Source organism: Microtus pennsylvanicus, chromosome 7, assembly GCF_037038515.1.
Source record: "Microtus pennsylvanicus isolate mMicPen1 chromosome 7, mMicPen1.hap1, whole genome shotgun sequence".
Classification (NCBI taxonomy): Eukaryota; Metazoa; Chordata; class Mammalia; order Rodentia; family Cricetidae; genus Microtus; species Microtus pennsylvanicus.
The window spans coordinates 51418818-51433219 of NC_134585.1; the positions used below are offsets into that span (position 1 = coordinate 51418818).

At 44.1% G+C, this 14402-nt stretch overlaps 1 protein-coding gene across 3 annotated transcripts in view; it reads left to right on the forward strand.

Annotated features, from left to right (window-relative positions):
- Nucleotides 1-14402, forward strand: part of Rcan2 (regulator of calcineurin 2) — a 240170-nt gene that overhangs the window by 205314 nt on the left and 20454 nt on the right. For all 3 annotated transcript variants that reach the window (XM_075980680.1, XM_075980679.1, XM_075980681.1), the window contains 2 exons: nt 10631-10804; nt 13653-13824. In XM_075980680.1, coding sequence (XP_075836795.1) covers nt 10631-10804; nt 13653-13824 — 346 coding nt within the window. The remainder of the gene's footprint in view (nt 1-10630; nt 10805-13652; nt 13825-14402) is intronic.

Genomic DNA, 14402 nt, shown 5'->3' on the forward strand with positions numbered 1-14402 from the left:
CTCTCTTAGCCACTGAACCACCAGTCCAGCCCCTCACTTCCCACCTTCTAACTGCGTCCCAGTGTGGCGTTCCTGAGAGATGTGTGTCCCCAAATGAGACTGGGAGCATCAGCAGGCCCCTGACCTGTAGTTTAGGAAGCAAACGAAGTGCGTTCCCAGAAGCATTCTGCCAGGAAAGTGATGTAAGACTCAAGCAGCCGCTGGTTGGCAGCAGATGCTCAGCTCCCGTTCAGTTTCTATCTCCTTCAATTCTATACCTGCTCAATAATGGTGCAGTTGTGTAACAAGGCACTGCCGGGGGAGAGGGGGGAGTGAGGCTTAGAACCCCTGGAGATGAAGAGCAGGAAAGGGCTATCAGAACAGTGGGAAGCATAAAACCTGTACTTTATTTTTAGATTTAATGACCGAGTCATTTTTAAAATGCTCGTATCTGCCAGTTTCATGGAAAAATCAGTTCGAAAACATCATTTTTAAAGAGATGATCAGGTTAATAAGAATATATGTCTTTCGATCATGTTGTTCTCCTGCCTGGAGTTACAATCTCATTTGCATGCATCAGATTAAACACGTATTTTATATACCATCCATTCCCTTACAATTTCTTAATATTGTCTTAACACATAATGAAAGTCTGACAAGACTTTCTGGGGTTTTGAAAGGCTCTGAGGAAGTGGAAATTAAGCATGGCGAGAGGAAGGGAATGCAGTTAAGAATACGTCAGATTCAATCATCCTTCCTTTTTACATCTTTGTATGGGAGAATCTTAATCCATTTGCTTGGTTCATGTGGATTGATTTGCCTAATGAAAAGAACGAATACCCCAGAATGTGGCGTGCGGGTCTTCCAACATTAACTCTGCCATTTCGCTCCCCGGTGAGCTCTCTGGGGAGTCTACACATCCTGTGTGGCTTGCAGTCGATACTAAGGAAAGAGCAAAACTCGGATGGACAACGACACCGTTCCTGCTCTCGAAGTCCAAGATAATGGGGGAGGCTTTGCCCCCATTCATTAAACTCTAGCAAAAAAACCCAGTGGGAGGAAGTTCACACTGGAGTGGGACTGGGGAAAGGCTTCTCGGGCTAAGCTGGGGTTAGACAATTCCGAGTTTCCTGAAACAGGGTGGTGTGGCTGCAGAAGAGTGAAGAGGGTCTAAAGAAGGCCGAAAGAGAGAACAGCCTTCCTCTGGAACCTTTAAGCAGAGTTTGACTAGAATATAGCGAACAGGATGAGATGGGGCGGGGTGTGATATTAGTGGGCTGTGTGATAGTCCACATCTTGTGAACGGCCTTGAATGCTCAGCCAAGCTTCATTCTGAAAACTATGAGGGCTCTCCAGGGGATTTTATAAAGGAAGGGACATGATTGGAATTTCTTTCTGAAGGTCCTCTCTAGCTGCGATCTTTCCAGCTTGCTTTTAAAGTGTCCAAAAGAAAAGCATGCCTAGAACAGTCCCAGGGGTGGTGGCTGCGTGAACTCAGAAATCGGCCGCAAGATGAAGGCAGCAGCGGATGATTGTTGAAGAAGGGGCAATCCAGAGATTAGGGGCTGCTGACTGCTAAATATAGAGTGAGGGACACAGGAAAGGCGGAACTTTAGCTTCTGGTTTGAACAAGTGGGAGGATGGGGATATTTGTAGAGACGGGTGAGTAGCTGTTTATAGTCCCAGCAAAACATGCGGCTTGAGGGCTGTTAAATTTAATGTACTTATCTCTCAGTATCTACCCAGGAAACAATGAAATACAGGGTGTCACCTTTTATGTCATCCCTGAGGCATCATCCAGCATACTGTCTGAGACAGGATTTGTACTGGCCCAGAACTTACCTGGTAATATAGTCTTGCTGGCAAGCGAGCCCCAAGGCTCCTCCTGTCTCTGCCATCTCCACTGTGGTGTAACAAGTTCGCACCGCCATGACTGGTGTTTTATGACATGGGTCTGGATTGAGCTTGGGTCTTTACCCAGCAAGCACTTTGTTGGCCCTTGTAAAGCTTTTTAGATAAGAAATGAATGTCTGTGGTTAAGAGCGGCCCTACATTTTAAATACACAACCACCAATAAAATCACGTTAGTGTATTTTTACAGTTAATTATTGTCTTATCTGAACATAAACAGAAGCAAGGATAGATATAGACAGAGACATAGGCAAAATATAACTGAATCTAGACATAGATTTATACAGATACAAGTAATAGGCCAAACGGAGACAAAGAAATAAAACATTGTCTCCCTTCTAATACGAGATGAATAAGAACAGCTCACACACTTACACTGTGCTCAACACCTCAGATGTCTTAATTATATTGATCTATTTCATACTCAGGACACCCATGAGAGATGGATATTGTCATTCTTCCCATTTTATACAAAAAAGAATGGAGACACCAGTGTGCCCAGGTAGATTAGGACAAGGATTTGAACTAGGTTGTGTAGTTGTATATACTGTACTCATAACACATTTGTATAGTGCCTCTTGTTATCTATACTTATAGATAAATTGATACTCAACTGTAAAATTCAACTCCATCAATTACAACACAGGGAGAGCCTCCATCTGATTTGATTGATGCTAACCTCAGATGATCATGGACAAGAAAGATCAGAGGAGAGGACTAGATGCCCCAGTGAAGGGCAAAGCTGTCACTGGCCCCCAAGAAATGCCCCGAGGGAAGGCAACTATCAATACTGTAACCAGAATGTGGCAGCTGAAAGAGAACTCTGGGCTAATTCCTTCATTAACATGTGAGTGTGAACACAGGCCCAGGTGCCAGTTCCCAGAGGTCTGCACTCACATTGGTTCTCAGAGGGTTTGTCTGGCCTACCCTCCTCCTCATTCTATGGAAAATGACCTCCCTGCTACCCCTATGCTCAGGCATGCCTCTGGTTGGGTAAGAGATGCCATGGATGTTCTAGTTAGCTTCCTATTGCTGTGATAAGGACCATGACCAATAGCAACTTGGAAAGGAAAGGTTTTGCTTGGCTTATTTGTGCTGGGGCACAGTCCATCACCAAAGAAAGTCAAGGTGGGCACTCAAGACAGAAACATGGAGGCAGGACTGAAGCAGGGACCATGGAGGAAAGCGGCTTACTGGCTTGCTCCCAGGATCACCTACACAGGAGTAGCACTGCCCACAGTAGGGTGGGTCCTCTCCTATGGATCCTTAATCAAGAAAATGCCTCACAGACCTACCTACAACCCAGTCCTAATAAGGTTCCTTCTTCCCAAACGACTCCAGTTTGCATCAAGTTGATAAAAACTAACCAGTCCACTCAGGGAGATCTAAAAACCCAAAGACACTCCCAAATAGATGTTCACTTGGTACAACCAAGTGCCACACACCCTGACCAGATGGGATGGGGCCAGTGTGCACCTCCAGAACAACTCTGATTGTGAAGGGAGAATCTTACCCAGAGAGTAACCTGTGGAGTCTGAGCTAACAAGGGTCCTAAGCCCAGATGTCATCTGCAGATTTCTGTCTTCATTCAGTTATCTGACTCTTGACACTGCTGAGCAGATGGCTGGGTTCCAAGCAAACCAGATCTAAGAGGGAGGGGATATCCTCAGCCATCGACTGTGTTTTGTTGGATGAAACTATGTGATTAATGGATGCATCAGTAGTAAGACCGGCTGGACTAGCTTCATGCTGGGAGACTCAAGGTTCTCTGCTCTTATTCTAGTGATTACACCTCCTGGGGAAATGATCAAGATCAGCTAAAAGACCAATACAGTGATCATGGAAAGATGTTTACATATCTTCATTCCTGGTTCCTAGGACAAGAGGCTAGGTTCCTTGAAGTAGCCAGGAGGGATGTGTCTTTTGGGGTGATAAAGAGAAAGATAAGGACCCTTGTTAGTCTCAGGTGAGAGCTGTCGAGGCAGCCTGTGCTTAGAAGGTGGGCACATTCCCAGAGGAGTAGTCATAATAAAGTAGAGTTTATCACCAACAGTCAATGAAGTAGTGAGCTATGTCTATGTGAGGAGGCCTCCATATGAACCTAAAAGGTCAGTTCAGGATGCTCTTTGTGGAAGACCTGGGAGTGTGCTATGCCTAGAAGCTTGGATGCTGTGTGTGTCTTTTCATGCATTTGCTCCTGTGTTCTTCACCAGGTGACTGTTGCTAAGTTGGATCCTTTATAATGAATGGATAAGTGTAAGTTTGATGGAGGATAAATAGAAGCTTCTGGAAACTGACTGTTTGGAAGTATTGGGTCAGAAGCACATACCTTTTCTTGTGATTTGCATTCAAACTGGGCATGGTCTTACAGAGCCTAGTCCCTTACCTGACACTGTCTCCAGGTAGATGATATTGTAAATTGTAGAGCACCCAAGGGTGTCCAGATAGTTGGGGAATTGCTTCATGGGGAGGACCCACGTCTTAGTGACTGGAGTGGAGCATCTGGGAGTAGGGAAGAGCATGTAGGTTTCCCGGTACTCCACAGTCATGGGCACTGGAACTTCATTTAGCTAAACTGAAAACGTGGACTCTAGGCCCCTATGAGCGACTCCACACCACACGCCATACTTCTGGAAAGAAGTGAAGCTTCTTCCTTAGAACCCCTTCATTACACGGTCCTCTATTCTTCAGAAGTCCCCATGATGGGGTCACAGAGTTTCATATTTTCCCAAGAGTTGTGGCAGTTGTTTTTTGTTCTGATTCATTTAAAATTTCTTACTTTAATACCAAGCTTTATATTATTTTGATTCATGAGGGAACGTCCACATTGTGAATATTTGAACTCATCTTTGCTCAAAAGACCACTATCATTCCTGTAAATTATTTTAACTTGGGCTATTTGGGGAAATCTGTTGGGATCCTTGGTTTTGTTTCTGGTTTTTCTGTTTGTTTATTTGTTTCTGGTTTTAAACGTGTGACAGCTCAGCGGAATAAAGGAAATGGAGACGTTCTGAATAAAGCAACCTACAGGCACAGCCTCACATGGCATCCTTGTTACCACACACGGCAGAGCAGGGTATGATGTGTTTCTGAACAAAATAACATAAACACTATTTTCTAAATCAACAGTGTGCTGTGTAAAACTGAGGAGGGACAACTGTATGCATCAGGGACAGGTCCTGGTCCCAATTTCGGAGGCCCCATAAAACAGATCAAGCTACACAACTGTCACCCTCATTAACGGGTCTAGGTCAGTCTCATGCAAGCATCCTAGCTAGAGGGATCAGACCCATCTTTGCCTTGTACCTTTGTGAACTATAAAATGCCTGAGAGTTTCTTTACCTTGTATGTGTTCACAAAGATGACAGGCACTATCTGAGCCAACTGCACAGAGGTCCTAACTCTGAGAAAATTCAGCTTCGCCAAACACATCCTCTGGGCTCTAATTCCTGCTTCTCCCCTCCCCCTTTATCTGTTCTTATTTTACCCCATCATGTGTTTAGCAGATATGTTTGAATACCTTGTAAATATGAGACACAAAGTGGCTGCAGATATGAAGTAAGAAACTTAAAGAAAACTTGCAGTCTGTAATGATTCGGTGGGAGGTTCTCAGCCAAAACTTCAGCATGGATGGGAGAGGGGTCATTAAGTCCGACTCCTAGCCTAGGAGCTGTTGACAGAGGATGATGGAGGAGGAAGAGTGCATTTTCTTCAGGGATTCAGTCCCTGAGAGACTGCCCATGCTAGAGCAGGTGCCCCCACATCACAACATGCAGGCAGCACTAAGTAGCACTAATTACTAAGTGAACTCAGCACATTCCCTCCTAAATGAGCCCATGAGGGGCTGAAGAAATGGCTCAGCGGTTAAGAGTCCTGGCTGCTCTTGCAAAAGAACCAAGTTCAGTTCTCAGCACCTGCACGGTACCTCACAACTGTTTGTAATTCCAGTTCCTGGGGACCTTACACCCTCTTCTAGCTTCCAGGGATAACAGGCACATGAATCACATATTATGCTCATAAGCATGAATACTCATAATATAAATACACATAAATATAAGGAAATCTTTTTAAATGGGCACATGAAGTCAGGAGGGACAAGTAGGGAGAAATGAGGGATACATTGGAAGGGAGGGAATAGGAAGGGAATTTGATCAAGATGCTATAGATGTATGAAATTCTTATACAAAATTAAAGAAAAAAACTTACATTAAGATTCCTCAAGTAAAGAGCTAAGTACACAGGCTACATTTACCAAAACCAATCATTCAAAAGATAGAAAAGCCACAATCCAATGCTCCCCATGTAACGAAACGGCACGTACTGTGTGAGTGGAAGAGGGGAGCATTTGGTGTAGAGGGAGACACCAGGGGGAAAGGAGGATGGGGTGGAGTGACGGCACCACAGGAAGAGAGAAGAACACAGTACAACATTTATGCAAATGTTTTAATGAAGCCCATTACTTTGGATGCTAACTTTTAAAAAGGAAAAATCTCCTAGGGCTGGAGGATAGTTCAGAACTTGTGCAGCTTTTGCAGAGGACTCCAGTTTGGTTCCTAGTGCCCATTTCAGGTAGTTCACCAACTGTAACACCAGCTCCAGGTGATCTAGTGCCCTCTTCTGGCCTCTACTAGCACCTGCACACGCATACACACACACACAAATTTTTTAATAGCTGTGGTGTATGTGTTGCCAATGATAAACCACAAGCTTTAAAGCCAAAATTAATGTGGGAAAATTTTAGCCACTAGAATTTTTGGTAATCAATATATTTGTCATTTTAAAATAGTGTGATTGCAGTGATCATTTTATAAAGTCATGTAATTTAGGGAAGCTATTTTACAAATTACAGTGTCCACTATTATAAAACCACGTGGGGATTAAAAATAAACTCTACTGAATTTACAAAATTAGGTCAATGAGCCTTAATATAGTTAAAGCGCTGTTTGGTTGTAGCTTCAGCTTCTGAGCTGCAGTGACCTTTGGAAGCGACCACTTGTCAGGTGTTGACATGTCACGAGGAAAAGCTACATTCCTGAGAGGCTGATCCCATAATCCACATTTCCCCTTGCTTCTTCATACTCTCGAGCCACACCAGCTAGTGTACCGGAAGTAGAGGGAAGGGTAGAGGTGAGATGTTTGCAACACAGAAAGCAATGACAATCTTGTGGCCATATCTTGTCATTTTTATGAAAACAGAAATTTCCCGTAATGAGCTAATGTTAACATAATAAACTTATTACCTTTGCTTGAAATGCATTTGCAAGTAGATATTTTCAAACTTCTATTTTATTTCTGGTACAATAAATATTAAGAGAGGAAATCTACAGTATGAAAATTCTTTAGACTCTTTAGTAATTTCTGAGAGTGCAATGTCCTAAGACTAAACATCGGAGAGAGGCAACATAGAACAGCACAGACCAGAAGCTACAGGGAGACCTCGCAGCCAAATGTGAGGGGCAGGGAAAGCTTGCAGGTGGAGAACCACACTTGACTATGTGCTGGGCTTGATGGGCACTGAACATCAACATGGTCGTAGATTTGCTGTGATGGAGGGGGAAGACCCATGAAGCAGCTGGTCTTTCTATGTAATTGTTTTATCTATGGATACATTGATGGGCTCAATATGTTATGTCTTTCTCTAGCCAAATTGTCTTATATACTGTTTATTGCCACTAATGGAAATGCCCCCCATTCTTGCTTGGCTAGATGTCACTCACCCCCACTGCAAGTTCATGAAAACTTGTAGAAAGGGCCTTCCAAGCACCTGGCAGATGTGTAGTAATATCACCCTAGATGTGAAGCCTCATATGGCCCAAGAAAGAACCTGGTTCTGAGCACTGAGCTGGGCTTCCAAGTAAGGGCATCAAGAGCTCCTTTGTGGCCCCATTCCCTAGACTGGGTCCTGAACTATGGAAGAGTGAAAACTAGCTTTAAACACAAGCAAGTAGCTTGGGTACATTGTTTCTTCTGCTTTTAAGAATGGGTGCCTGTGACTAGCTACTTGGTTCCTGCTATGACCTTCCCCCAAATGACAAACTGTAGCTTGGAGTTATAAGGCAAATCGACCATTTACTTTCTTATTTTCCTGGATTTTTGTCAGGATATTTTGTCACAGTTACAGAAATGACCTAGGACATTTATGTTAGAAGAAGCCAAGCCCAGGCAACAGTGGCATGGAAGAGTCTGTTGAAGATCGATAGGAAGGACAAAGCTAGTGCCACTGGTTGGCCAAGGCTTTTCAACATGAACAAAACAGAGGACCATTTCCCTGGAGCTCTTGTTCAGCTCTTAGTATTTGGGGTTGGCAGCTTGAACTGGTTAACATGGTACTAAAAATAAGAAGCATGGTATTTAAAAAGAATAAAAGGAAAAGAGGAAGAGAGAGAGGAAGAGGAAGAAGAAGGAGAAGAGGAGGAGAAGAAGAAAAGGACACTCAAGGGTGGACTAAACCTGCCCTCTGTTTTAGTCAGTCTGAGCCGCTCGGCTTAGGCCCTGGAGAGGAGATGGGGAGGTGAAACCTCCCTACTGGGAAGATAAGTGACCCAGAGACTGGACTCAAGAATTTTGCTCTAAAGCACATGCTAGATGTAAAATGCATTTTTAAAATTTAACCCCTCTCATTCCTGAGGATTCACATAACTAATAAGTAATCAAAACACTGTGTTTTGGTCATCTCAGAGCAATCATACTGTGCAGTGTGTGTGTGTGTGTGTGTGTGTGTGTGTGTGTGTGTGTGTGTGCGTGTGCGTGTGCATGCACGTGTGTGTATGCTAATTATCAGAATTCCTATCTAGAAAGACACAGGACTGGGAAAAAGAATCCCTTCATGAGCCTTTTGGAGTGGCCCAGTCTTTGGGGCTGGCCTATCCCAAGACTTGAAAGATGAGGTGGGGAAAACACTGGTCTGCCTATGGCAAGGAAAGATGATTGGTTTGCTATTGTCAGGGGAAGAAAAAAAAACACAACAGGCTGAGATGAAATCTTATAGATGACAGAGAGACGGGAAGTCCTTCCCTGGCAGCAGAAGTCTGGTCTAAAAAGCCACAGGGCTCATGGTCTCCAAACCCCATTTCATATCTTGATTCTCTTCCATGTGGTCACAGCTTCAGCCACAGGGTCATTCCCTGGCTGACGCTAACACCGTTCTTCTGTCAGTCTTGTTTGGGGATTATTCATGTATTCACAGTAGCTCTGTAGCCAGGGTCCCAAGGACTTCCACTGGTCTTAACCTACTGAGTGAGCTGGGAACATCAAATTGTAAAATGATGTCACTGAGGAGGGAAAGGGTAACTTCATAATCCATCAGGTTAAAATTCTATGAGCCTCAGGCTGAAGAGAAGGCTCAGTAAATAAGGAACCTGCTGTGGATTCCTGAGCACCCAATTAAAAGTCAGGGATGGTGACATGCGACTATGACCCCTGTGCTTGGGGTGGGACAAGGATAAGTGGATGCTGGAGCTCATTGCCCAGCCAGCTGAGCTGAAGTAATGAGTCCAGGTTCACCGAGAGACTGTGCTTCAGAAACTGAGGTGGGGAGGGATGGAGGAAGACACTGAGCATCAAATTCTGGCTGCCCCCTGTGCGCAGCCTGCCGGACTATCTCCAGCACACTCACAATGTTCTATGAATCCCACAGAATCTGCTGCTCAGACAGTTCTTCTTCTCCTTGTTATGACAAAATACTGTTGACGGTTGGGATTTTAAAATCGGGATGTTTTTAATTATAGAAATGACTCTCTTAAGACCTGTTTCTCTCTTAGGAATGTACAGTGCTCAATTTACACTGGTTTTCTAGTGGCAAGTTCCTTTTTAAGGCTAGGAAAAACTTCAAAGATGGTGTTAAATTTATACACAAATGTTTAGTTCTTTATTTTTTCTTTTTATTTTTTGACCCTTCTCTGTAGGCAAAGGCCACTCATTTGTTACCTGGCCGCTCAGACCACAGAAACTATATTAATTGCAATACTGCTTCACCAATAGCTTAAGTATCTTTCTAGCTGGCTCTTATATCTTAAATTAATCCATTTTTATTAATCTGTGTATCGCCGGCAAGATTCTAGCACATCTGTCTCCTGCAGTAGCTACATGGTGTCTCACTGACTCCACCTACTCTCTCCTCCTCTATCTGCTTGGAATTCCCGCCTTGCCCTGTTCTGCACTGCAACAGACCCAAAGCAGCTTCTTTATTAACCAATGGCATTGACAGCATACAGAGGGGAATCCTGCACCACCTCTCTTCTGGGTGATCTTTGTCTGTGTTGACCCTTCATGTTAAATTTTTACATCGGAACAAAATGACCCCCATCTCTGTACCTTTCTAACACCTAAGAAGAGACCAAGCCTTGCACCAAATGAACATGCTAGTGGTTTCTTTTCAGCTGAATTAAAATTGTGTATTGAATCAAACTTTTCAAAGTGCTGCTTTGTATTACGGCATCTTGGCTATGCTGCAGGGATAAAAAGCCAAACCTTAGTGGTTTAATGAAATAAAGGTTAGTTGGTTTGTTATTTTGTTTTTCCATGCCACAACAAAGTTGGCTACAAGATGGAATGGGTATATGGAGAACACCGCTTCTCTTTCTCACAGCTACCCACACTAAGGAAACGGCTGTAGGGCCACTGTGCCTTCTGTTTTAACTTTCTCTTCTCAACAGCCCACCAAAGTGACATGCTCTTGTCACTAGACATGATCCAAGACCCACGACCAATAGATTTCTTTCTATGTTTGTTTTTTTATCAGGAAAAATTTGAGGGACTATTCCGGACCTATGATGAGTGTGTCACGTTCCAGCTGTTTAAGAGTTTCCGACGCGTCCGAATAAATTTCAGTCACCCCAAATCTGCAGCCCGTGCTCGGATAGAGCTTCATGAGACCCAGTTCCGAGGGAAGAAACTAAAACTCTACTTCGCACAGGTAACTTTTTGCCCCGCTTTTTTTTTTTTTTTTTTTGGCCCAGTGGTATAGATCACTTGTTGCCTTACAGAAGAAACAGATTTGCTTCTCAGCTCCCACATGGTGGTCCACAAACATCGGGTGCTGTCTTCCGACCCTTACAGAATGAGAAACACATGTAGTGCATATACATACATGTGGGCAAAACATTCATGTTCATAAAATAAAATTTTTTAAGCATTGTTAATTTAAAAATCATAAATTAAAATGTAAATTGGGACCTGAAGAGATAGTTCAACAATTAAGAATACTGGCTGCTCTTCCAGAGAACTAGGATCCGATTCCTAGCATTGTCTGAAACCCCAGTTACAGGGGATTCAGTCCTTCTTCTGGCCACAGGCATTGCACATGCGTGAATTGGTTTGCTGTTATAATTAGTTCACTAACATAGAAATTCAGTGGTTATGTAAGACCTGAACAAGATAAACCAATCAACATTCCAGCTTGGCGGGGGGGGGGGACCATGAAGTGGGAGATCCCCACCTCCAGCTGAGAGGTTTTAGACAGTTGATGGATGCTAGGGGAGGAAGAGGCAGTTTCTTTGTGGGTGTGACCTCTGGTAGGTGGACCATGTTCCGGTGGATGGTCCCATGCCCATGGGCAGCACAAATTAGACTCAGGGAACATGAAAACATAAAGGACGTGAGGTTGGGAGGGGAGAGGGGTGGCAGCTTACATGATCAAAATACATTTATACATGTATGAAATTCTCAAACAGTCAAGTTTTTAAAACAAGAAAAGAAATAGACACAGATTTTGAGTCACAGATAGAGAGAATCTGTGTCTGAGGACAGGGGCTCTAAGAACAACCAAGCTGAGCTTTAGCTAAGACAAGTCACAGATGCTCGCTGGGACTCAGGGTTCCCATCTGTAAGATGGGCTAATGACATTACCAACTCATACAGCTTCCATGATGATGACATGGAAGACTGCAGTGGTACCAGTGTTCAGGTAAAAAGGCACAGTACCAGCTAGGAGCTGCAATAGAAGTGATCTCACCACAGGGACTCCTAACCTTTCTAAAAAGGGTTATGATTAAAATTTAAATGATAGGTTTTATAGTCTGCTAAAACTATCTAATGATTCAGACTCATAACAAAGAGTTATAAATCTATGAAAATTAATTTTATGCTTTGCAAAAGCAAACGCTCACTGTTCTAAAGAGGGATGGGTAGTTCTTGGGGATGTTCATGAGGTTCTCAGCCCTGGACAGTCAGTATCTGTTATCTCTATCAAGGCCTCATCCATCACTAGGAACAGTGACCTTGCAAATGATCTGTGAGTGTGGCCAACTCTGGACTGCACAAATATGGCCCAGTGGAAAGATCCCAGGCATCAGCTCAGACTCCTGCTAAAACCCTACCTCTCTCACAAATCCATGTAGCTAGGACAAATATCAATCATCATTTATTAAAAACTGCATCAGGATCAGTAGTGATGGTGTATGCCTGTAATCCCAGCATGCTAGAGCCTGAGGCAGGGAGGCTTTGCATTCAAGGCCAGCTTGAGCTATATAGGGAGATCCTATCTCAAAACCAAAAGACTGTGTGCATGTATGTATATGTATATATGTGTATATGCAGTATAGGATGGATAGATTAGGTTCATTAAAAGATAATATTGAGCTACCATGTGACTCCACAATACTCCTCTAGGTACTAAAAATAGGGAATTCAAACAAATATGTAGGCAGCAATATTCACAGCAGCCCTGTTTACAGTAAGTCAAAAGTGAGAGCAACCTAAGGTTATTCAACAAATAAAGGGATAAAGAGACTGTGGTATGTTTGTACAAAGGATTATTATTCAGCATAAAAAGAAATATTGAGACCAGGCATTGGTGGTACACACCTTTAATCCCAGGACTCAGGAGGCAGAGACAGGCGGATCTCTGTGAGTTTGAGGTCATCTTGGTCTACAGAGAGGGTTACAGGACAGGCTCCAAAGCTACATCGAGAAAACCTGTCTCAAAAAACAGAGGGGGGGGATGGAAAAAATTTTAAAAAGGAAGATTGATAATCTGTCACCAAATAATGAGACTTTAAAATGCAATAGAAAGCTGGACACATGGACACAAAAGCTCATCTGCTCAATGGCTCCATTCTTATAGAATGGGTGAGCCCACAGATGTAGACACAGCCTGACCACCATCAGGGGATAGTAGGAGACTACAGGGTAGTCTTTATTTAAGGGATGTATAGTTATACTTAGGGCAATGGGAAGGGTTAGGGCTGTGGTTTTCAACCTTCCTAATGCTGTGACCCTTTAATACAGTTCCTAGGGTTCTGGTGACTACTGATCATAAAATTGTTTTCTTTGCTACTTTCTAACTGTGATTTTGCTATTAATATAAATTATAATGTAGATATCTGTGTTTTCTGGTGATCTTAAGTGACCCCTGTGAACGTGTCATTCAACTCCCAAAAGGGGGTGCAGGGCACAGGTTAAGAACATCTGGGTTGGGAGTTCAGTAGAGTTGCAGCAGTATGTAACAGACACACACACAAAAAAAAAACCAAAAACCAAAAAACAAAACCAGAAACTGGGGGAGGAAGATGGTCCCCGAGGAAGGACATCATGTACACCCTCCCGAGCGCTCACAGCATACTGCTAGGGCAGGGCTCAGCAAAACGTTTTGGGAGCCCTCAAGGAGACCCTGGTGCTTAGCAAAGGATGGCAACTCATACCAGCTCAGAAAATGAGTTCATGGAGTGCAGCTAGGCAGGACTGCCACTGATGTCGGGTCATCGGTGAAGCCCTGCCCAGCGGAAGGCACGGAAAATCACGTCTCGTTCTCCTCTGTTCAAAAGGTCCAGACCCCCGAGACAGACGGAGACAAACTGCATTTGGCACCCCCACAGCCTGCCAAACAGTTCCTCATCTCGCCCCCTTCGTCTCCTCCTGTGGGCTGGAAGCCCATCAGCGATGCCACGCCGGTCCTCAACTATGACCTCCTTTATGCTGTGGCCAAACTAGGACCAGGTGAGTGTGGGGCCCTTCGTAAAACTAAGCATTTGTCAGCAAGCTAGAACTGCCAAACAAAAATGAGCGAGCTTGCTGGCAGAGGTTTCCCAATCCCATCCTGCGTCTCTAATGGAGTCCTTGCTCCCTGTTGGCAGTGGGAGGGGGGATGATGGATGGGAATGCAGTGCCCAGCTCTGCGCCTTCTGCAGAGCAATGCAGGGGCTGCACTAAGAAAGCTCTGGTTCTGGGTTGCAGTGCAGGACTTTAATGCAGAGGCAGCACCCAGTGCTGGGATTTCTCTGTGCATCCTGAGGTCTGCAGAGAAAGATGTTCTCTCGGCTGGCAAGAGGCTACCACGCTGCTTGACCAGTTTTATTACCGACAGATATCAGTATGCACCCTGGCATCCTCTGCACGAGACATCCTCCTTATCAAAATGAAGCTCCAAGTCCTGCAGGAAGTCAGTGATAGCAGCCTCTCTCCATTCTCTCTCTCTCCTCTCTCTCTCTCTCTCTCTCTCTCTCTCTCTCTCTCTCTCTCTCTCTCTCTCACACACACACACACACACACAGAGAGAGAGAGAGAGAGAGAGAGAG